Source organism: Chlamydotis macqueenii, chromosome 3 (assembly GCF_036417535.1).
Source record: "Chlamydotis macqueenii isolate bChlMac1 chromosome 3, bChlMac1.mat, whole genome shotgun sequence".
NCBI lineage: Eukaryota > Metazoa > Chordata > Aves > Otidiformes > Otididae > Chlamydotis > Chlamydotis macqueenii.
The window spans coordinates 61,996,573-62,019,939 of record NC_141558.1 but is presented as its reverse complement, the minus strand read 5'-3'; the positions used below and the strand labels follow the sequence as shown (position 1 = coordinate 62,019,939).

The following is a 23,367-nucleotide window of genomic DNA, read 5'->3' as shown; positions in this document are numbered from 1 at the left end:
TTCTTAAAATGTCACTAAATACCTGTTCCATTTTTCTCTTTTAGGTTTCCTTTTTCTAGCTGATTTCTATCTGAACTCGTTTTGGGAAACCAGGGTAAATTGAAAGTCGAAGTATGAGAAGGGTAGGAAAATAACAGCCCCCATTGGGATATAAAAAATTATTCATGCTTTGTACCCTTTGGGATGTGATTTAATGTAATTATATTTAGCTGTTTTTAATTACAATAGAAAACAGTTCTGCTTTTAGAAGAGTATGGACTGTTAGGAGCATAAGCTTCAGATTAAAAAAAAACCCCATGGGATTAAAACTTCGCATACCTGTTTTTTACTTTTTTGTTCAGAAATAAATGAGTTATTATTGAATTATTTAGACAGTTCTCAGGATCTTGAGCGTTAGAGGCAGCAAGCTACTTGAATTTCTGGAACTATTGCACAATAATATTTCAAAATCTTATTTCTAAGAGACTAAGTGGTGCAGTGAGGTAGTGTTTGCAATTTTGTGTTTTGCCCTATTTCCTCTAATCATGTAATTCAAATGCATTTTTCAGTTATCGACAGTTTTGGAAAATCTACACTTAAGCAAAAAGTTAAAGAGGAACTACTACTACTGCAAAAATGGACAGCTATACATAATATGTGTATGAAGTTAGGATATAGGTTGTCTTTATGAAATGTATATAACGTATTACAGTACCTTTGTACAAGAGCGGTAGTTTAGGGTTATGCACACAATCATTCACATCTCTTTCAAATATAAAGTGCTCCACTTCTCAAAATTGTTAGTGTATTTGTATTAAATGTTGATTATTAATTGTGGTGGGAGGGGGGGAGGGGAAGAGAAAAAAATCATCACGTTGTAATTCATGCAGTAAAAATAAACTTCCTGAAGTGCTGAAGGGGGAGGGTTCTCTGCTTTTTTGTTTCATTGGAAATTGAGTTGAATTTTTATGGATAACTGACAAAGTTAAACTTTTTTAGTTTGTGTGAAGTGTAGACAGCAGATAAACTCTTAAATAGATTTTATGTTCAATTCACTATATTCAAACTGCTATTTAGATGATGAGGAAATGTCATCAGTCCAAATTATCTGTACTTTTTTGTGTGCTAATGGTTTTGACCTTGCAGAATTTTATGTGGGGGAGTAAGAGGAACTTCTTTTGTCGAACTAAGGTGTTTAGTCTACACTGGAAAAGAATGTGGTGAAACAAAAATAAAAACCAATGGTGATTGATTGATTTATTTATTGAAGAAAGCTCTTTTGGTCTTCCCAGTTTGCTGTCTTAATGCAGTTCAATGGGAATGCGTCTCTATTTTAGTATTGCTGTACTATACAGCCGGTTGCTCCTTTATGCAGACTGTTTGTTGAAGTATACATTTTTCACCAAAAGTAAAAGCTAGTTACAGTTTGTGATTTTAGGTGATTGTTGAGATGAACGATTCTTATTAAATGGTTCATGGGTTTCTGGTGTCTAGGTCATCATGGAAGTGTTCTTTACCTGGTTTGTGGATCCATTACATTGCATACTTAAAAATGGCCCCTTAAAAAAATTATCAGAGACTTCTGAGGTATGTCGGTGGTCGGTTGGTCAAATAATTGATTTGGATCCTTAGTGTTGGTAGGATTCCTTTAGAAAATAAACTATCGCCCTTCTCTACAGTTTTCTGGCAATAAAATGGCCAGAAGAAGACTTGAACCTGTAAATTGGTTGTAGACTGCAGAGATTAAAATTATATATTTTCAAAGAACTCATGGACAATTTGTTAAGATGTACAGACCTTATGAAGACATAGTGAAAATTGTCTCACTGTTTTTATAATGAGAATATGGAGATTTTACAGAAGAGTTGCTTGTGAAGTATTTACTCATCATCATGTCAATGTATGGTGGTAATAGCTGATGAAGATGGGCATTATTTTAATATTTCAATTGGCTATTTTGAGTCTTTTTGTCCATAAAATCAAAGAATGAAACATTGACATAAATTTCTTTTAAACTTGTGACATATGTTCTTGACATAGGTAGCCTTTCTCAGACGTCCTTTGTTTAATCTCAACAGTGGGTATCAGGGATGTTCAGAGATTGCAATTTGAAATGAACTACTGTAATAAGTTTGCTCTCACTATAGTCAAGAGAAGCAATAGTTTTGGTTGGATGAAATTTAGCTGATATTTATGGGTTCTCTGAAAAACCTTTCTTAAAGTTCAAATTTCTAAAAAATGTTTATGTAAAAATGGTACCCTCTTAGTCAAAAGGATCTGCATTCTGTGCATATTCGTTTCATTTCTGCTTGCTTTTTCTGGCTAAATTACATTTTCATTTCTTTTTGCCCATGTTAGTGTTGCAGAACAAATACAGATAGTGGTGAGCGAGCTAGATTCTATTCCATTTCAGGCACCATTAACGGAATTGTTAACCACTTTATGACACTAAGATTTTTGGTTTTACTTATGTATGAGCAAGAAGGAGGTCAGATGTCTGTAAATGTGCAGTCCTTGCAGGAAATTAAAACTACTGTCAACTGAGCATGTTTAGTTTGATTGTTGTTGGGGTAGCAAGGAATCTTGTCTTTTTTTAATGAAGTTATTCTCGTAGTTGAGCTATCTTCGTGGAGGCACTGGCTATTTTGTATTACAGTAATTTCCCACGAATAGCACCAAGAAACAGGCCTTTATAGAGCTATGTGTATGAATGTTTATTAAGAAACAAGCTTCACAGTAAAGAGTCGAAAGTAAGGCACAGGAAGTTGAAAAGCCTTACTCATGGTATGCCAGATAATCTAGGAATAGAGCGCAAGTCTCAAACTCAGGTCTAGTTTTCTAAATATTGGACTATTAGTTGTTAATAGAGAAGCAAGTATTTCTTCACTGGCACTTATTTTTGATTTATGATTTTTATTAATACTGCATGTATTCACATTTTTTACATAGCTATTAAGACAAGTTTCAAAAATACAAGCCACAAGTAAAATCAGTAGGTGCTTAGCCTGCATTTTGTTAATGTTCTTATCTTCCAGGTTTCTAGAATTCTTTTTTTGCCTCTGCTGTATAAATTATCTTCCTTCGGTTTTGCTTTACACCAGTAACAAATAAACAAAAATCTCACAAATGTTACCACAACATGGCTTAATGTAGTTAGGTTTTTCTTTTCACTCAGTTGAATGCAGCAAGATTTGTTTTTTGGTTAAGAATCATGGGTGTTTCTCAGTCCATGGACAAATACTTATATGTTTTCTGTCCTTTTTTTTTTTTTTTTTTGGCACTGTGGACACTGTGATAGCAGTTGCTTCCTAGTGCAAAGTGTCAGAATGTGGATTATTGTGCTTTAACAATAATTTTTATCACTTCTGCTTTGTGGTTAATGGACAAATGAAATTGGAAGTCTTAAATGAAAAAACAAATTGATATTTTGGATTTTATTTATAGGGAGAATTCCAGAGAAATCCTGGAGAAGCAAACATTCTGAAGTTTAATGGTGATGTACAATATATTTTCATTAGCTTAGAGTCCCTCAGGTTTTACTTCCATTTATCATACTGGGCTCTAATGGTTTGATTTTGCACATTTGAAAATTCATTATTTATACCTGGGTAGCTCAGAAGAATTTTTTCTCCCCAGCTTCAGTTGGCTGTGCTAACTTTTCAGTAACATGACAGTTCTCAAATACCTGCTGTAATGATGAGAGCCCATTGCACTTAATGATACTTAGATACAGTATGTATTCAGTCTGTGACAAAGAGAATGTGTTCTTTACTGAATGGAAATGTTTGAAATCTGACATGACTGATGATATATCTTAAATCATGGAAAATAATGAGAATTTAAGACTTCCGTGTTTTGTGTAAGAAAAATATATACACAGACTTTGAGAAGTTACTGAATCTTGACACTAAGATACTGTGTGGGTTTTAGAAAGGAAGTGGCTTATTTCAGGGAAAAATGTGTCACCAGCAATGAAAAGCTTTTTGAAATCCTTTGAGATACCTTTTTGAGATTTTCCCTATACATACTGTACACCTACACTGGAAAAAGTGACACTCCAGGCTTTTTCTAAGTTTTTTATGGTCCTTTAACACTGGTTTCATTTACTTTTTTTTTTGGACAAAGTTTAAACCAACACAAAGTCAACAACTTTCATAGTTTACTATATCATGTATGAAAGCTGGGTGTTTTGCTTGAGAGCTTAAATAAAATAAAAATAGTGTGTCCTTTTTAGAACTGGGATTCCAGAAGAACCAGAGATCCTGGGGGTACAGTAGCTCTATTTGTTCTTACAGTGGCCTGTCTCAGTCCCTTCAGGTCATGGTAAAGATCATCCATCAGTTGATTTTCTATTTGTCTTTCGAAGGTAAAGTGAAGAATTTACTAAGTTCTCACATGTGATTGCAGTGCCAGGAAGGTATGGTTAGAGTCACATTTTTTTTAAAATCCTGTTTTAAGGATGAATAATTGCTGCTGTAGTGCTGTTGTATATCAGTTTAAACATTTTAAGTTTTACCTGAAGTTTGTACTTGAGTACTCAAAGCAAGGCTGTTGACGAGGCTGAGACAGTAGTGCTTTGCAGTTGTAAACCAATGCATTTCAGCTCTAGAAACCAGTAAGACATCTAAACATATCAAATCCGAAATTGTGGGAGCAAAGGAAACCATTTAAAATATATCAGTTACTGATGAAAGGGAGCTTTAATGCTAATAGGAAACACATGTGAGAATTCAGATATTAAGTTAAAAGGTAAAAAGCCAGGAGGGTGTAAAAATGCATGCTTAAACCAAAATTACTTTACTTTATGCTAAGTGTCTTTCACTACAAATACTATTGTCCCTTCCCTGTAGCATTTGTTATCAATACCTACCTTATCTCTGTACTGTGTTCTGGATATGTTGCTACAGTATCATACTTCTCAAAATTTAACATGGAAAATACCTGTCTCTGCAGAAGCTGTGATGCCCAATTGGCAGCGACATGGAAGAGCTTTGACTGGTTGTTACTTCAGCTCTTCCATATTTTTACTGCTCAGCTTAAATGGAAATTTAATATCTAATTAATTCCAAAATATGAGTTGAAGTTGTTATGAGTACTCCTTGTTTGAGTCCTTGTTACCACTTTTTGTGGTTTTAGAATCACATTTTCCTATTTTTAATGTTTTCCTCTTCCCTATTGCTGACCTGCATAAACAGGAAAATGACTAACTTTGCTTGTCAACTTGGCAAGATGGTGAACTGCATATACACCAAGTGCTACTGAATGTTTAAGTTGAAAAAGGAGGAAAAATGCCACTTAAAGATTTTAAGTAAACATTCTTCAAGGTGGAAATGTGATTTGAATTGTGTGCTTTTAATGCTATTTTTCTGATAACATATGTGTACAAACAAACTCTTGTAAGGTTGTGGATGCTATCTGTGTGCTTGCAGGTACTACTGTAAATGTCAAGTGTCTAACTACTCTTTCACTGCATCAAGGAAGAGTGAATTTCACGATAGAGTGAAATACACTTCTTCAGACTGGCAAATGAACTTTTCCTGGTGTTCATCTGCATATTTAAAACAAGTTGTATTTTACTATATTAAATTTTTCTTCTAAACTCAGATACGCAGCTTTTTATAAATTAGTCTGTGTCTCTGAATGATTCTGGCAATGAAGAATAGAGCCTCCAGTGCTATGTTTCACATCACGTCTATACATAGCTTGCTATTTTCTAAACATAAATCTCCTTTATTTAGATTGTGGCGATATTCAGTCTTCATTTTTTTCTAGACTTAATTAAGCAATTTCATCTTTGATAACTCTAATTCATATGTGTTTGGCATCAGAGGAGTTCATAGGAAAATGTGAAATAAAGAAACTTTCAGAGTAATAATATACATAAATAATGCAAGTGTAGGTAAGTAATGCATACAATGCAAAACATACTGCAATTAAAAAGGAAAAACTTAACTATGTAAGTGAATACATTTCTTATGCTGAAGGGTGGAGAATTTTAATAAACATCCTAAATTTTAATGCAGAACAGATTTCTTAAAATCTATTTTATACTTCTCAAATGTATGTTGCTATGTATGTCAAGTAGCATACTTTTACCTTGCTTACTTAAACTTGGCCAGTATCTGCACTTCTTGCAACAGTTGCCTTGATAAATACAATTAGAGCTTAGTACTAGGATTTTATATCAGTTAGCTACTGAAAGCCCTACTGTCAGCTTAATCGCCTAATTAATTTTAGATTCCCTAAATCCTTAATAATGTCCGTTGTTACTGGTAGCATCCATAATGTGTTTCTTCAGGAATGATGTCTTTCTGGTGTATAGTCTGTTGTAGCTAAGTGTTTGTGCTAAGTGTGGTGTACAGTTGTGGTCCAGGAAAAGTACCTTTGTGGCTTTTCAGAAAGCTTAAGATTTATCTCTAAAACTGTAGTAATAGATGTGTGAACTTTTTAGCCTTTTTTTTTTTTTTTTCCTTCTAATACTTTGTTTTTAATACTGCAGAAGTTCTGGACTGCAGATAAATTCAGTATGCTTGATCAGCCTACTGCATTGATGCAGCTTGACTTTGTTTTGCAAGTTAGATTCAGAGATCTTTAGCAGTTTCACACCTAGGTTTCGAAGATTCTTTGTCTGTAAATGTGTTGCCACTAACACATTTAAATAACAAAGAATGCTAATTCTCCATATTCTTTTTTTTTTTTTTTTAATAGCCATAGCTTCCTCTGCATTTTTGCCCTTCCTCAAACGTGCTCTATATATGAACAGGGCAAGATAGCAGTGTAGCAAACTAATTCTGTTTATTTAGGAAATGAGCAAGGTGCCTTCAGTTTGAATTAAACGAAGCAGCAAAAGTAGATGTTGAATCCTCCTCATATTACAGAGAAGACAAACAGAAAATTTGACAGAAATGATCTAGAAGAAAATTATGTGCCAGTAAAATATGCCTTAGTAGTTTCAACGTGCTTTATCTAACAGCTTGCATCGCAAGCCATGCTTTGAGAATGTGATCATCCTTTCCTGTTGATGTATTTAGTTATTATTTGTCTTTTGTTAAAGACAACTACTGTTGAGTAGGTTTGTGTGTGACCTACCATCTGTGTAGCACTGAGGACAAAACTGAGATTATACTTTTTTTTTTTTTTTTTTGCCTAGAGTGGTGGTAGATGCCCCATCCCTGGAAGCATTCAAGGCCAGGTTGGACTGTGCTTTGAGCAATCTGCAACCTAATGTGGTTGCAGATGTCCCTGCTCCTCGCAGGGGAGTTGGACTAGATGACCTTTAAAGGTCCCTTCCAATCCAAAGTATTCTATGATTCTTTTTTTCCAAATGGCAAGAGTTGCTCAAGTTTAGGGGATACATACAGAAAAAAAAGTCATTTACAGCAGAGGAGTATCTGGAAAGTGTACCAGCAACAGCTGCTAGTGGTGATGTAGCTAGCTATATCAGAAAAGCTGAGCTTTGAATCCCAGTAGTAAGGTAGAATAAAATACTGGTTCTCTAGAATAATGATGACCAGTCAAGGTCTCTTCCAGTAGCGAGCAGTCACATGTGGAATAACACATCTTCATATACCCCATTGTTATGGACATAGTACCAAAAATTGGTAGGTAAGAATGTGACCAGACTTCAAGCTTCGTTTCCCTTTGTTTCTCTTCTGATGTTGCACCATGAGTGGAAAATAGCATTAGGGAGAGGAGTAAGACTCTGGATGATGATGGGAAGATGTTCTGATTTTAAATTGTATCTAATATAAAAAGTGAAACTACTAATAATGGCACATTGTAAAATGTAACCTTTAATATTGAATTGCAAGTGTATTGTAGAGATGTCTTTTTGATGGTGCACCTACAGCCAGTGGTTTCATGATGTAAGAACACACTGAAAGTATGTTAACTTTCAAAGTGAACACACTTCATCTAGTTGGAGATGTCCCAGCTTCTTGCAGAGGGGTTGGACTAGATGACCTTTAAAGATCCCTTCCAGCCCAAGGTGTTCTATGATTCTATGAAAACAAAATTCAGTTAAAAGGAGGAAATCTTAAGTGTTTTCTCCGGGTGTTATCTTCCTAAAATTGATGTTAAATGTCTACAGGATACTTGAACTGTACCATCTACATAGAAATAATTTATACATCCTTTTTCCTTTTAATTATCTGAGGCTGGATCAGATTTTAAAAAGTGTTAAAACTTTAAGTAGTGTTTCTGAAATTTCTACTGAAGAATTGTGATCCTGCAGTTAATATTTGTAAAAAAGCTACTTAATATTTTGTAGTTGAGGAATAATGGAAAATTGAACTAATGGCATAAACCACCTCCCCCCACCCTCAGTCTTGGAACAGTTAAGGAGGGGAGGAGCAGGTACTTGATCAATATTAGTCTCTAATTTGGAGGAAAAAAAAAAAAAAAGGAAAAACAGCACCTTGTTAATTATTTTGCTTGGTTTTGATAAGTGTATGTGTTTTACTTCATTATTTTACATTTACTCCTAGTAAAACGAATACTATAAAAGGTGTATGTTCACTCAGCAAATTTCCTTTGAACAGATTGTGTGAAATGTTTGACTTTACCTAATTTACATGTGCAAAGGAGAACAATGCATTTTAATGCCTTTTGTTTTCAGCTTGTCCTTTCTTAACATTTATTCTTTCTGGTACATTAAAAATGGTAAAAATCTGAACACGTTTAAAATTTTTCTCTTCAAAGTAATTGTTCAGGTGGCTTTTAAATGTATGTTTTAGACTGTTTAAGATTCACAAGTTTTTAAAATAGACTCAGTTAAATGTATCATTTATTCTTTTAGAAGGTTCTAAATCTCCAGTAGCTTCTTAAGTTTTGGATATTAAGAAACTGGTTGGAATAGCAAAACAGGTAGGATTTTCAAGTTACAGTACCTTTTGAGCTATGTTGTTTTGTAAAACCCTATAAAGTATCGTATCTCCTACTCTCTCCTCCATCTTTTAATACAGCTCTTTGGTAATTAGGGGCTTATCTGATGCTAGGTCTGGAAGTTCTATATTTTGGGCTCTTCAGCTATTAGAGGTACTTTTTACATCATTCTGTCAGCTGTATTATTAGTTCATGCGAGCAGACATCTTGTTTTTGTTCTTCAAAAATTTTATATACAATAGTTAACTACTTAAGTAAAGGCATCCATGTGCACAGCTACAAATACCTGCTCTGAAAAAAATTCTCATTGTCTTGGGGGCACGCGAGCAGAAACTGTTCTTCTAAACTGCCTTAAAAAGTGAGAGCACCTATTACATGTAACATGCTAGTTCCTACTTCACTGCTTGTCCTTGTTCCTTCAGAAGCTTTTTTTCTATCCGGAGTAAAAGATGTTGCTTAATCACTGAGCTGGAGGTCTTACATAGAACACAATCATTTCTGCAAAGCAGGCAAGCTGATACAATGTCAGTGTTGTGTTTTACTGGTTTAATCTTCATTGGAGCCTGCCTTCCAGCATCATTATTTCCATTCTGGTGAATACTGTCAGCTTGCTTGTTGTCAGTTTCCTCAATTTATTAAAATCCCTTCTGGTCGAGAAACACAAGCACTAAACATTGTTCATAATTCAGAAAATTACTGTGTCTAATTTCTTTGGTCAAAATAATATCTTTTAATGTTTTTTTTTATTTTAGGATTTATAATAGCACAATAGTTTTTACCATATTAAAAGGGTTTTTTTGTTGGCAACAACTTTTTGTTCATGGTTTTGTATCTAATTGTAGCTTTCACTATAGAGAGTTGCTGTAGTCTTTGCTATATTGTTTGTTATATTTATAGTTCATGTAGAAAAAGTTCTGTAACTTCATTTGTCTCTGTATCATAGTATATTTTTCTTCAGTAGAAATTTTCTGTCTTCATGGAAGCAGGGCAATGTCCTGATGCAGTTCTTGTTGAGGTCAAGTCTCCACTATGGTTATGGACTGTAGAATTTAACTGACAATTAAGTATTTATACCAAAAATGTGAGATAGGTCTGCTTTGAGTTCTGTTTATGAACAGATACGGAACATCTCACACAAAGATGTTTTATTTTTCAACTGAGGCTCATGCCCGAAGCCGATTAGTAGTCTATAGTGAAATAATTTTTAATTGAAAGACTGTAGCTTGCCAAAATGCAAAAAAAAAAAAACTCCCCAAACCATCAAGCATCTGAACATTTACTGTGCTGTGGATGATTCACATATCTACAGTTTCTGTCAGTTTTAGTAAGGACTTTGTACCTAGTTTTGTGAGATCCCAGAGAAGTACCGTAACTACTGGCTTGGGAAGATATCTCCATCTCTGTTGAGTAGGAGGTGGTGGGCATGGCAAAGATGATGATGAAGTCACTTTTCTCACTATAAAAAGTAAAAACACTTGAAATATGAACTGTCTTTACCTTTAAAGAAATTCTAATGCATACTGTCACTTCCTTTCATCTTCATTATAGGCGAAGCTTTCAAAATTGTAATCGTTACCTGACTTTTTGTAAAATAAGTAAGTAGAGTATGTCTATGTTTTGTCTTTTTAAGGAAAAAAACACAAATTAAAAGGAAACATCTCTGAGGATTTGCTATTTAATTACCATAACCTTGCAAGCAGAATTGCAAAAGTCAGTCAGTGAGTCTGGCTCTCTTGTACTCATGAACAATTCCTATCTTTTGATATTAAATCTATTTGTGTTTCAATTTACAGTAAGAGGTGGGTGTGTGTGTATACATAGTGCTTTCAAGAATTGCTGTACTGCTGGACCTTTATTATTTTTTTTTCTTCTTCTATTAAACCATACTTAATCTGGTGAACTTTTTAGATTCTTTGAAATCATGTAAGTACCTGAACTGCTTTTTTCAATTGCTGCTAAATTCTTTTTATATGATTAGATTTTTCTTTTGGTCCTCTGAAGCCATAAATCTTCCACTGTGAAATGTGCCCTATGCTGTGACATTGCAATCTGCACTGCCATAAAACATGGAGGGGCATCAAGTATCTTTCTTATACAGCCTGACTTTGCAGAGAAATAAATAAATGAATGTGTGGGCAAGTAAAAACTTTCAAATTTGACTGACTTCTCAGAAAAGAAAAATGATTAATTCTCCCACAGATATGTCAGCTTTCTGACCCAGTCAGGGTCTAGTGTGGTTGTAATGTCACCAGCAGGGTGAGAGGGTTGAGTTTAGAGAACCTAAATTAAATAAAGTTTTAGCTAATCTTACTTTGAAGTTCTCACTACACTAAAAGTTTGCAAAATGCAATTTTCCAGAACTTACAAATGCTGAAAATACTTGCAGCTTCAACATACTTAATTTTGCAGGATTAGTAAATACATTTTTTTTTTTTCTTCTGCAACTTTAAAAGGCCACCTCATTAAGTTTCTGGAGAAAGTTTGCAGAACGGTTGTGGAAGAGTTCAAGAGATGTAAGATTATTTTACTTTTTATATACTATCAGTTTGCCAGTATGCTTTTCTTGTTCACTCTTCTTAATTTAACTTCTGTTTCATACTGAAGTAATTTTGGTGCATAAATAGAAGTTGTGGATCAGGAAAGCTTTCTTCTGTAAAATACCTTGTACTTCTGCAGTACAATCAACAGGAATGTACTTGCGTAGATAACATCAAAGCATAAAAGGCATGATGTTATTTCTGAATTACCTGGATGATGTGCAGGCAAATAGCACCATCCTCTGGTACTATAATATTAGTTAATAATTAAACCTGAAATTACTGTCTGTTATTTTTGGAAATTCAATTTAATTGTAATAGAATGTACATATTGTACTTTCAGTTTTACATACTCATTTTGGGCCAAGGTTTTAACAGAAATTCTGGTAATTTGCATGGACTCGGTGTATTCTGTTCAATTAAGTGTCTGGCTGACGGGGTTGTCTTTTTAGGGTTATCCTGCCCATAGTGCTGACTCTGCTCTTTACATGACCATTTATGGTAGGAAGTTGCACTTCAGAAATAGCAGACCGAGCTTTTTCTAAATCTCAGTGAAAGACAATTCACAGTCATTTAAGAAAAATTCGTTGAATTAGAAAACACTACCAACGACTTACGGTTGTGTATGTGTGGGAGAGTAAAGGTGCTGTTACAGAATAACTGCAAATGTCTAATAAATAGTTTTTACAGCAGATCGTAGCTTCAGTTACGGATTGAGAAGGGGCATCGCTGGCATTGCTAGAGTGCGAAGCAATACACCTCCCACAAACAAGGTTTCAGTAGTTACAGGATGAGTTGTACTGAGTTACGATTATGTGAAAGACTGGATTTTAGTCCATTTAACTATAAGCAATAGGCATGAGAAATACCGCAGGGACATTCTTTTCAAAAACTTGACGGATGAGAAAGTTGCTGTTTTGATTGTTGTGAATTCTTATTGGACCTTTACATGTTTACGTATCAGAAACATCAAAAGAGGCAGCTGATGTTTGCGTAATCTCTAGAAGAAAACAGATGTCCCCTTCAGTCTACCTTTCTGTACAGCACATCTCCGTTCTTTTACACAGGAGGAATTGGCTTAGTGAAACTGGAAATCGAGACTTTTACTCCCATGATAATGCCTTTCTTTTCCCTAATATATTAACTGTGAATAGAAACAAGACCAATTATCAGTGTTTCTGGAAAGACCATACCAATGGTCTGCATACAGAGCTGAACTATGCATTCCTTTGTTGACATGTGTTGCTTAAACTTAACTTCTTAGAGGGAGATGCTAATTGGAATGTTCTATTAAGCATGCAGATATTGAGACATACTAGGTTAATTCGCTAAAACACTGAATGCTCGCAGTTGTAATAGAGGTCAATAAAACGTTTTATATGTTATGCTGTTCTCTGAGACATTAGGTTTTTGTGGGACATCAGGTATTCTAAATTAAATGCACACCATTCAATGGAATGATTGCAATAGAGTCACAGAGAAAAAACAGCTTTAATAGTTAATGTTAATTTTGTGCTGTTTGAGTATTTGAATACATGTAATTTGAATAAGACATAATGACTGGAAGAGTTCCATGGGGAGGTGTTTGTTTCAGGTAAGAAGAGTGAGAAAATGCAGCAGTAGCTGACTCTTGTTTTCTGTATCATTTGGCTTCAGTCAGGGAGGAAAAGTTGATGGCAAGAGAAATGGTGAAACTCCAGAAATTTTGGCTAAGTTCCAGGCAGGACATAAAATGTGTTATTGCCTTATTATAACACATTCCACCCTGTCCATTTCAGCCTGATCTAATGTCAGTGTCTGCATCCTTCTCATCCTCTAATTTATTTAGTCATGTTCAATTTTTTTTTTTGTTTAATTCCTGTTTGTGCGCTAAACAAACATTTCCTCACATAATTCCAGGGTTTTCATTGCAGTTCCATTTTTTTTTCCACTTTATCATTCCAAACCCTTTATCTAGCCATTCCCTGTTTCCTACCTATTTTCCAGTCATCTGCCATGATTATTTTTCATTCCAGGTTCAATTTTTTCCTATCATAGTTTGCGTTCATTTTCAGTTCTGATCCTCTTCTGCTTCCTTTGCTGATGTTTAGCTCTGCATGTTTACTTGTCACTGAGTATGTGGCCTCTTACTTTCTCCCTCTCCTTACACACAGTTTTTCCCCAAGTTAGATTGTTAACTAATATTGTTATTTTTTTTTTCCATGGTCACTGTAGCTCTTACTTAATCTTCTCTGCTTTATTGATTTTCATTCTTGTGGTCCTTGTCTTTCCTTAATAATCTGCATGTCTTGCTGCTTGCCAGTGCTCACTATACTGTTTTTCCTCTTGCCCCTCCGAGGCAGATTCAGACCTCCAGTTTACTAATGTGGTAGGGAACTACAGATGCCACAGGTAGGACTTACTCTCAGATGACACAACTGAGTCCAGGCTGGTCAAAAATAGCCACAGCAGCTGAATATTGAATGTTGATGAAGTGTTTTGGGCATTTAGTTTTTAAAATGTAAGCCATAAGAGCATGTGCAAACTGTTTTCTAAGGCCAAATTAAGTGAATTTTCAGAAGGTGAAAAGATCACGTGAAGGATTTAATTTATACAAATAATATTTTATTCAGGTGCCGTTTTTGAAAATAAACCGTTCTATCTGATCTTTTCCAGTTTCCCTGTTCTCCCTGTCTGGAAGAAAAAAAAAAAAAAAAAAGTCAGCCCTAGGCAGGTACCTCACCTGAACAAATAAGTTTTGGACTAAAGAGTTCAAGTTGCTGAAAAGTTGCAAGCTTTGAAAGCAAAGCCTGAGCAATGAGAAACGCCTGCTAACTGTAACAGGCGAGACTGCCAGTCCTTCTGACTGTGCGTACTGCACATCCAGTTCTTGCAGCTGTATGTAGTGAAGCAAACTGTTTCTGGAACTTCAGTCTTGGGGTAGCAAGTTGTGCTGTTTGTGTATTGTGAGCCACAGAGACCTGGCCTGTGTTGAAGATAATCAGGAATATCACTCAGTAGCCTGCTGTAATCCTTGTCCCTCCTGCTGTATCAAACCTTAAAAACAAAACAAAAAATTCTTGTAGTCAGGTGCAAGTAGACATTTTTATTTTCAGTATTTTTTCAGTGAAAATGCCTACTCCCAGTTTCATGAAAAAAAAAAAAGGCATATTCACCATCTGAAACTGTGCAGAGAAGGTAATAGTTATAACAACAAGATGAAGTTACCTGGAAAACCCCTGACTGTGGTTTCATTAGGAAATAACCTTTCTTTTAAAAAGAAAAAGCTCAGTGTTCTTGTTTGGAGAATTGTTTTCAGTGTGTCTTGGCCCTGGAAGGTGACTTAGCAAGTTGCCTTTTTCTATTATTTTGGATTGTTGCATTATTTTCATAAGTGCTGTGGATCTTCAGTAGCATCCATTTGTATATTGCGTTTCATAGAAATATGATGTCATGCGTTTTCCTAAAAATTAGTATTTTTAACTGGTATAATAATACTAAAGTAACATTTTATTTTGAATTTTTTTCACATGTGGTATTTTTATTAAGGTTACGTGGTGTTTCTTTGCTATCAGAGGTGCTCCTTGAAGGGCTGGTCATGTTTCTAGGATCACGGAAGAGTGGGAGGGACTTTGAAAAATAATTTAACTTTCCTTTCCTAGTTATCCTGTATTGCCTTGTATGTTTGCATAAGAAAGGATTTCTTTATGTTGAACTTCTCACATGTGCAGCAGACCTTGTCGCTGATCTGTTACATCCAAAGAAATTTAAATGATGGGCTATAGGGATGAGTGCACAGTAAATTTTATGCAGAGAGAATATTTTAAAGGCTAGCGAGCTGGTAAATTTAGGAAATCTGGGACGTTCTAAGTTCAGTAGTCATGTTATGTACTGGTAGGACATAGTTGAGAGTCCTGAACTTCTGATATTATTCCTACCACTGTGATGTGTTACTAATACTAATACTCAGTACCACTGCCCCTGAAGATCCAGTGTGCTCTGTGGAAAACTTAACTAAGCTGTGCTGCAAGTTGCTGCCATGTCCTACAGCATTTTGTAGAATTTATGAATGTCAGATAATTCAGTTGAATTCTAAAAAAAAAAATTATATATAAAAATAATATTTTCAGTAGTGTATCTGTTTAATTTGACAGATTTTTATATTTCCTTATGGTATTGTTTTTGTGAAATTTATTTTGTGAAATTTGAAGGGAGAAAAATAGAATTCTACTGTTTTTAAGGCAAATTTTAATTAAAGGCTAGAGGCTTGCAAGGTTTGTGGAATAAATGGAAGCATATAAACAGTTTGAAATTTGTCAGCTGGGATATGTTCCAGTCAAAATTTTGAAACAGCTGATTAGAGAGATGGATGGATGTACTAGATGTTATTATAAACCCACATATATGTGGGCAAACGGGTGATACATGCTTCTGAGCACAGAATTGTATGGGATCAGGCTGGTATCGCGGCATCTGGTTGTCTGATTTGTAGTCCATATTTGGAATAATTTCACAATTGTAGGAGCTTAAAATTAGTTTTAAATCATGTCACAGCATATAGGAAGGGAAGTACATCTTGATAGAGGCCTTAGTTATTGAATCTGTTTTGCAGTCAGAACTGTCTTGTCTGTGCTTCAATTGTACGCTCAATAGTTGCACTGCCAGTAGTGTATGCAAAAAACATTTTTTTAATCAGTGAGTCACAAAATGTACTTGGAACAAGCTCATGACATGGTGCACAAAACCAGCACGCTGTCTTTTTTCTTTTATGGGATTGGTGGCTGTTGCTGTTGATAGACAAGTGGCTTGGTTGTGGTTATATAGAAAGTCTGTACTTGTAGCAGAGTAACGTCAGTGCACGTCTGTCTGTTCCCTTTGGTATTAGGCTCATCCTAATTTAATACTGAGAAAAAGTGTATCGGTGCATGTTTTGTTTTGTAATAGTATTTGACTCATAGCTACAGTATGCTGGTGTCGGTGCAGTCTAAATACCAAATATCCATCTGAAAACTACTTTGTTTAAAATAGGCTAGAAGTTTTGGTTCTTAAACATTCTGAATTGTGAGAACTTTAATCCTGACAAGCCTTTACATTTATATACCTTAGGGATGTGTACTTTTCTGTTTTCAGGGAAGGAAAATGTCTTTAATTTTCCTAGTGTTAAGTCAGTGAATTGCCAGAATTTTTATGGAGTGTCCTCTTCAGTAAAATCTCTTGCTCTGCAGTTTGACACCATTGGCAAGTGGGTGCATTAACTTGCATGTGATCCACTCTTATGTTTGATTTTTTCAGTGCTAGAGTAAGTAAAATGTACCAAGGAGATATTTGGGCTTCTTTAGGAGTTTATGAAAGATGTATCTGCCTATGCTTTTATTTTATTGATTTAGGAACCATATTGTCATTGAATTACTTAGGTGTGTGTTTAAGAATGTCCAAATGGGAGTAGGCATGAAGAACTTGATGAAGCCTTTCTTGGCAAAAACTTATATATCCTTTATATCCTTTCCCTTCAGAAGTTAATTTTCGTCACAGCTGCTCTTGTCCTAATCAGATTGGGATTACTGCTCCTACACTTTTTCCAGGCTTGTAGTGCACTTCAGTTGCCATAGGATTCTCTGTTGGTTTAAAAGTGTTTTAAGAATTGTATCAGCATTGTGCATTGACTTCCTTTTAGTTCCATAAGGATTTGCATAAGTGCTGAATGGCTTTTGCTTTGCCTGCTAAAGCAGATAAGAATTTATCTGCAGTTTTCTCTGGTGCCCTATAGATTAGATAGTAAAGTATACACCTTTCCCGGTCTTGTGTCTTTTGTAATGAAGCCCATACTTACTGAACTTTAATGGTGCCTGAGGCGCAGAAAAGACAAATTTGATCTTTATCTCAAATGCACTCCTTGATTTTATTGTACTTGGTTATAAAAACATTGAAGTCAGAAAATTATATTTGACGCTCTGTCAGTAGTGTTACTAATAATTCTTGCATTGTCTTTGCATCTATTTGAATGCCACCATTCCAGGATTATCTTCTGTGGCTCAGTTTGTCTTTATATGATCCTGGTCTGCTTCCTTGCTTCACCTATGCTGAAGTATTAGTGCTTTATAAAAATACATAAAAAAGAAAAAACCCACCCAAATTGTCAGTGCTGTTGATGGACAATTGCTTTACTTTCTCGTGCTCTTTATAATTTTGTTTTTGTTTCTTCTTTCAACTTTCAGTGCTTCCTAATCCCTAGTTTAAAATTTGTGTTTTCTGTGCCAAATATTTGATTCGTTGAATATATTTTGTCTCTTTGTACATTTAACTTTGGATCACTGTCAAACACCCCAACAGTATTTGTACAGAGTGAAGCTTAATTTCTAAATTGATTAGAGCAGATGTATTTTAAAGGTCCCTTCCAACCCTAACTATTCTATGATTCTATTTTGTAAAACCTTTGACTTTTGATTTTGGATCATATGAAGCAAATATTGCTAATAAATTGCAAGTTATTTTCAAGTTATATGAATTGTTATCTTGGTTTCTTTCAACTAATCTCATTTGAATTTCATTGTGGTTTTTTTTTTGTAATTATTAGTTCCTAGCAGCCAGATTTCAAACATTGTAGTCTCTGAGAATTAACTGTCATTCAGCTTTCAAATAACGTGTAAAGCGTTCATGTTTAACTGGCAGTTGAAAGTGTTGGCTGCTTGAAAATTGTTAGAATTGAAATGGAAAAAAAACATACCAAGTTGGCAACAAAAGTAATGTAATTTTGACTGTAACTCAAGTTGTTAACTATTTAAAAAATTTTTGTAGATGATCTGTGTAGGAGCTTCAAGATGAAACAAGATCTTTGTGCTTAACTAGTAGTCCTTGTCCAGTGATCTGAGAATTTTATATTCTGAGTCTTTACTATTTGTTTGTCAGTGACATAATTTGTGATTATTGTAAACCATGATGTGTGCTGTTGCCTTTATTTCTCTTACTCTTTTTCCTTATTTACAGTATACTTGTTATGCAACTATTAATAATACACATACAGACTATTTCCAGAGATCTCCAGGTGGTATATAAATAAAATGACTGTCAGCAGATAAGACAAGCGAGAGAGATGAAGACCAAGTCATCAGTTAAATAAGAATGTCTCAATCTGTAGCGTGATTGTTTAGAAAAAGTTGCACAACAGCTTTTTTTTTGGTGTGCTGTTACAGACATGTTTGTGGTATGGTGTTTCCTTACCTGGAATATTCAGTAGCCTCGACTGCAACTTTATATATCACCTGCAAAGCAGCGTGATTCTGTGGTTTTAAAGGTGTAGCTGTCACACTTTAGAACACAATAAAGAGTTAACCTAAATGAGTAGGACCAAATGACTCCAACAGTTCATCTTACAGTAGTAATCTAAAATACTTAACAGATGAACCTGTTATTCAGAATAAGTATTTACTTGACACAAGTTTATTACTGGAAGAGTAGCAGCATTTTTCTAGTCAGATACATCTGTAGGTGAAGACTGTGTAAAACTTGCAGCTTAATTCTGAATTCAGGTTATTGTTTTGCTTTCCTGTGCATATAACATACTTCAGAATACAAGGTACAGCCACTGTCACTCCCAATGTAAAACTGGAAGTCTTCTTCCTTGAAGGAAGACGGGATCCTAGCTTGTTAAAGAGGAAATTGTGGGGGGAAAAAAAAAAAAAAGAGCTGGTTAGTTCTTTTATTTAAACTCCCTCTCCCCAAAGTAATATATGTATATATATTTTTTTTTTCAGCCTGACAAGAAACTAATAGCACTATAGTGCTATTAGTTGTGAAACTCTAGTCTCACAAAATTAAGAATGAACCTTACTGTAATTGTATCTTCATTTAAGTTATGGTAAAAATTTATACCTTTAAAGTAATTAAGTTACTCATAAGTTACTCAACTCTGGTAGTTCTTTGTAAATAACCTTTAAATTAGCTAGCTTTTGGGTATTACCTGGCTTCTTCAGTGTAATTCAGTACAAGACAATTATGTTTCCAGATTTCAAGGAAGTCCTGGTAGCCCACACTTGTAGCAGTAGCTTGTGCTCTGCTAGCAGTACCTGAGGCGGACAAATTTTTTTACCTTACAATTACCTTGAGGCTCAACAATATTAAGACAAGAGGAAAACTAGATAAGAATTAACCTAACCAGGTAGTGAGCAACTGCAAGGTATTTCTTCATCCTCATATTGCATGAAATGCTTCTGGCATCCTGCAGAACTGCTGTGAATAAATTTCTTGAATGATGTAGTGTCATGTGAATGCTTGGAGATACAGATGAGATTTTTAACAATACATATAACTGTTTGTAGATTTGTTTCAAATAAATATGTAATATATTCAAGTACAACACTTTTGGGTTGAAGAGAAGTATTGTAACTTGTTAAACTTTATATTTAACACCTATTAGTAACAACCTTAAGTTCAAACTTACTTTTTGTCTATTACTAGGAAAAGCAAGGGATTCCCAGTCAGCCAGAGTGGAATCTGAAATTGTGCCAAAAGTTACCAAAATGACAGTGTCTGGAAAGAAACAATCTATGGGATTTGAAGTTCCATGGTAAGCCAAGCCCTTGTAATCAAGGTACATCAGCAGCTCTCCTTTCAGACTGATGCACCTGTAGCAAGTGGTGGTGTTCTTTTTTTTTTTTCTTCTATTTTTTACAGCAGTTTTAGTGTCACTCTCCAGAACTAACCATCTCAGCTTCTTGTTTGACTCAGAATTACTTTCAGAAGATGGTACCTCACGTTTTGAGTTTAACAAATCCTTTCACTATGAATAGTGCAGAGAGTTATCAGCTAGTCGGATTATTTAAACATCCGCTTCATAGAATACTGAACTTTCTTGGGGTTCGTTTATTTTAAATTTAGTTCTCTAAGTGGAATTATGAAATCAATAAATCTTAACTGTAATTGCTTGTTCTTCAAAGGAAGTAATAAATTTAAGAATAATTTATGGGGAAAACAATTACTTATGGCTAAACTTTGTCTTCCTCTGCAGCTTTTATTAACTTCAACAGGTGTCCAGGGTACAACTGTTTTAGAGAAGAAATCAGTCCTCCTTATGCTTTACCTAAATTAGAGTGGTTAAGCAGTAGTTCTAATTTTATCCTGACTTGGAACTGCTGGGGGGATGTCTCGTGAGAGCATGAAAACAGACATCTGGATCAGAGTCTACCTGCACGAGTAGCCGGCAATGAATACTTAAAGAAATAGATAAGAACAGGGCATGCATGTTGGGAATACAGACCGTGATGTGTCATTACATGCAGTGTTCTGTGGCTCCCCACCATGTTTTTTTTATTGGGCTGTTTCTATTAAGAATGGTTAATGGATTTTTCTTACTTGTATGTGCTTAATCTGTTTTTGAACCCAATCTCATAATAGCCACCTGTCATAGTTTAGCCCTGCTCAGGACCAAGCTATGCAGTCTTTCGCTCACCCCCTCCCACCCTGTGAGGGAACAGGGAGAGAATTGGTGAAGAAAAGAAGGCAAAACCCATGGGTTGAGATTAAAAAAAAACAAACAAGAGAATAACAGAAGAAAACAAAATAGAGATGGAAAACAAACAAACAAAACTAATAATAGAAAATACTGAAGCACATAATTTACAGTGCAATAGCTCGCAGTAGATCCTAATGCTCAGCTTCCTCCCGAGTAGCAGGAGACTTCCCTCAGCACCCTCCTCACTTATATCCTGAGCATGATGTCAGATGGGATGGAAGAGCCCTTTGGCCAGCTTGGGTAAACTATCCCAGCTGTTGGCTAATCAGTAACCTATCCAGTTGTGTCCCTCAGTGAGAGGCCACCAGCTCCAGTTCCCAGCTAAGGTGAAAGGTAACGCTATCCTAGCCGGAATGAGGACACCACTTGATCTGTGGCAAGAAATTCCATAGTTCATCCACAGGAAAAAAATTTGCATGTGTAAGCAGTACCAACATCCACACCTCATTCTGCAGTGTTTGCAGTTCTGATCTGGAAAGTATTTTTGAGAGTAAGAGGGCAGCATGGTCTTTATTTTACAATATTTTCTGTATGTTTGATAACTGAATGGAGAGCAAGCAGTTGCATCTACTTAGTCTCCTAAGCACATTTGATACAACCTCTGAATCCAATGTCATTATTCCCTTTATACTGCTAAATGTCATTACTAAGAGACATCACTTTCATTCAGCTACTTAGATGCAATAAGCTCCAAATGAAAAATTTCTGGGCCTTTCAAAATCCTCTTTCTGTGCTGTTTGAGATTTGCAATATATAAAAGGGAACATAATTTATTTTTTCCCTTGCATCTACTAATCAGTGACTCTGGGTATGACAGCCAGAGGAGAGAAGAATGCTTCCTCATCTGTAGACTGGAGTGATTCCTGGATAGACTAGTGATGGCACAGTCTCTGAGGCAAGATCATAGAATCATAGAATGGTTAGAGTTGGAAGGGACCTTCAAAGGTCATCTAGTCCAACCCCCCTGCAAGGAGCAGGGACATCCCCAACTAGATCAGGTTGCTCAGAGCCTCATCCAACCTGGCCTTGAAAGTTTCCAGGGATGGGGCTTCCACCACCTTTCTGGGCAACCTGTTCCAGTGTTCTATAACTCGCATCGTAAAAAATTTTTTCCTAATTTCCAATCTAAATCTACCTCCCTCTATCTTAAAACCATTACCCCTCGTCCTATCACAACAGGCCCTACAGGGCCTCGTCCTATCACAACAGGCCCTACAGCCTCTCCCCATCTTTCTTGTAGGCCCCCTTGAGGTACTGGAAGACCGCTATCAGGTCTCCCCAGAGCCTCCTCTTCTCCAGGCTGAACAGCCCCAACTTCCTCAGCCTGTCCTCATAGGAGAGATGCTCCAGCCCTCTGATCATCTTTGTGGCCCTCCTCTGGACCTTCTCTAACTGGTCCATGTCCTTCTTGTGTTGGGGGCTCCAGAACTGGACACAGTACTCCAGGTGGGGTCTCACCAGGACAGAGTAGAGGGGGAGAATCACCTCCCTCGACCTGCTGGCCACGCTTCTCTTGATGCAGCCCAGGATGCGGTTGGCCTTCTGGGCCACAAGGGCGCATTGCCTACTCATGTTAAGCTTCTCGTCCACCAGCACTCCCAAGTCCTTCTCCTCAGGGCTGCTCTCAATCCATTCTCCGCCCAGCCTGTATTTGTGCCTGGGATTGCCACAACCCAGGTGCAGGACCTTGCACTTTGCCTGGTTGAACTTCATGAGGTTGGCACGGGCCCACCTCTCCAGCCTGTCAAGGTCCCTCTGGATGGCATCCCTCCCTTCCAGCGTGTCGACGGCACCACACAGCTTGCTGTCATCGGCGAACTTGCTGAGGGTGCACTCTATCCCACTGTCCATGTCGCCAACAAAGATGTTGAACAGGGCTGGGCCCAACACAGACCCCTGAAGGACACCACTCGTGACCGGTCTCCACTTGGACATAGAGCCATTAACCACCACTCTCTTGAGTGCGGCCATCCAGCCAACTCCTTATCCACCGAGTGGTCCGTCCATCAAACCCATGTCTCTCTAGTTTAGAGAGAAGGATGTCATGCGGGACAGTGTCAAAAGCTTTGCACAAGTCCTGTTAGATGTTGTCCGTTGCTCGTCCCTTGTCCACCGAGGCTGTCACCCCATCACAGAAGGCCACCAAATTGGTCAAGCATGATCTGCCCTTGGTGAAGCCACGTTGGCTGTCACCAACCACCTCCTTGCTCTCCATGTGCCTTAGCATGGTTCCCAGGAGAATCTGCTCTATGACCTTGCCAGGCTCAGAGGTGAGGCTGCCTGAGTCCTCCTTGGTCAATGATATAAACTGTGTACTTAGAAATCTGTATTACTATAAACCCTCTGCAGTACATTTATCAATGCAACAGTAATATAAAAAGGGTCTGAAAAGAGTCAAAAGAACGAGCCTTTGTTAGGCGTTAGTAAACAAATTCATTTTGTTCCCTGACAACTTATTGTTACGCTGTCCATAATCCAGAA

At 36.3% G+C, this 23,367-nt stretch overlaps 1 protein-coding gene across 2 annotated transcripts in view; it reads left to right on the top strand.

Moving 5' to 3' along the window:
• The window catches only part of HBS1L (HBS1 like translational GTPase), a 60,984-nt gene that overhangs the window by 14,050 nt on the left and 23,567 nt on the right, over window positions 1–23,367 (top strand). For both annotated transcript variants that reach the window (XM_086743447.1, XM_086743446.1), the window contains exon 5: window positions 19,833–19,941. In XM_086743447.1, the coding sequence (XP_086599573.1) occupies window positions 19,833–19,941 (109 nt within the window). The remainder of the gene's footprint in view (window positions 1–19,832; window positions 19,942–23,367) is intronic.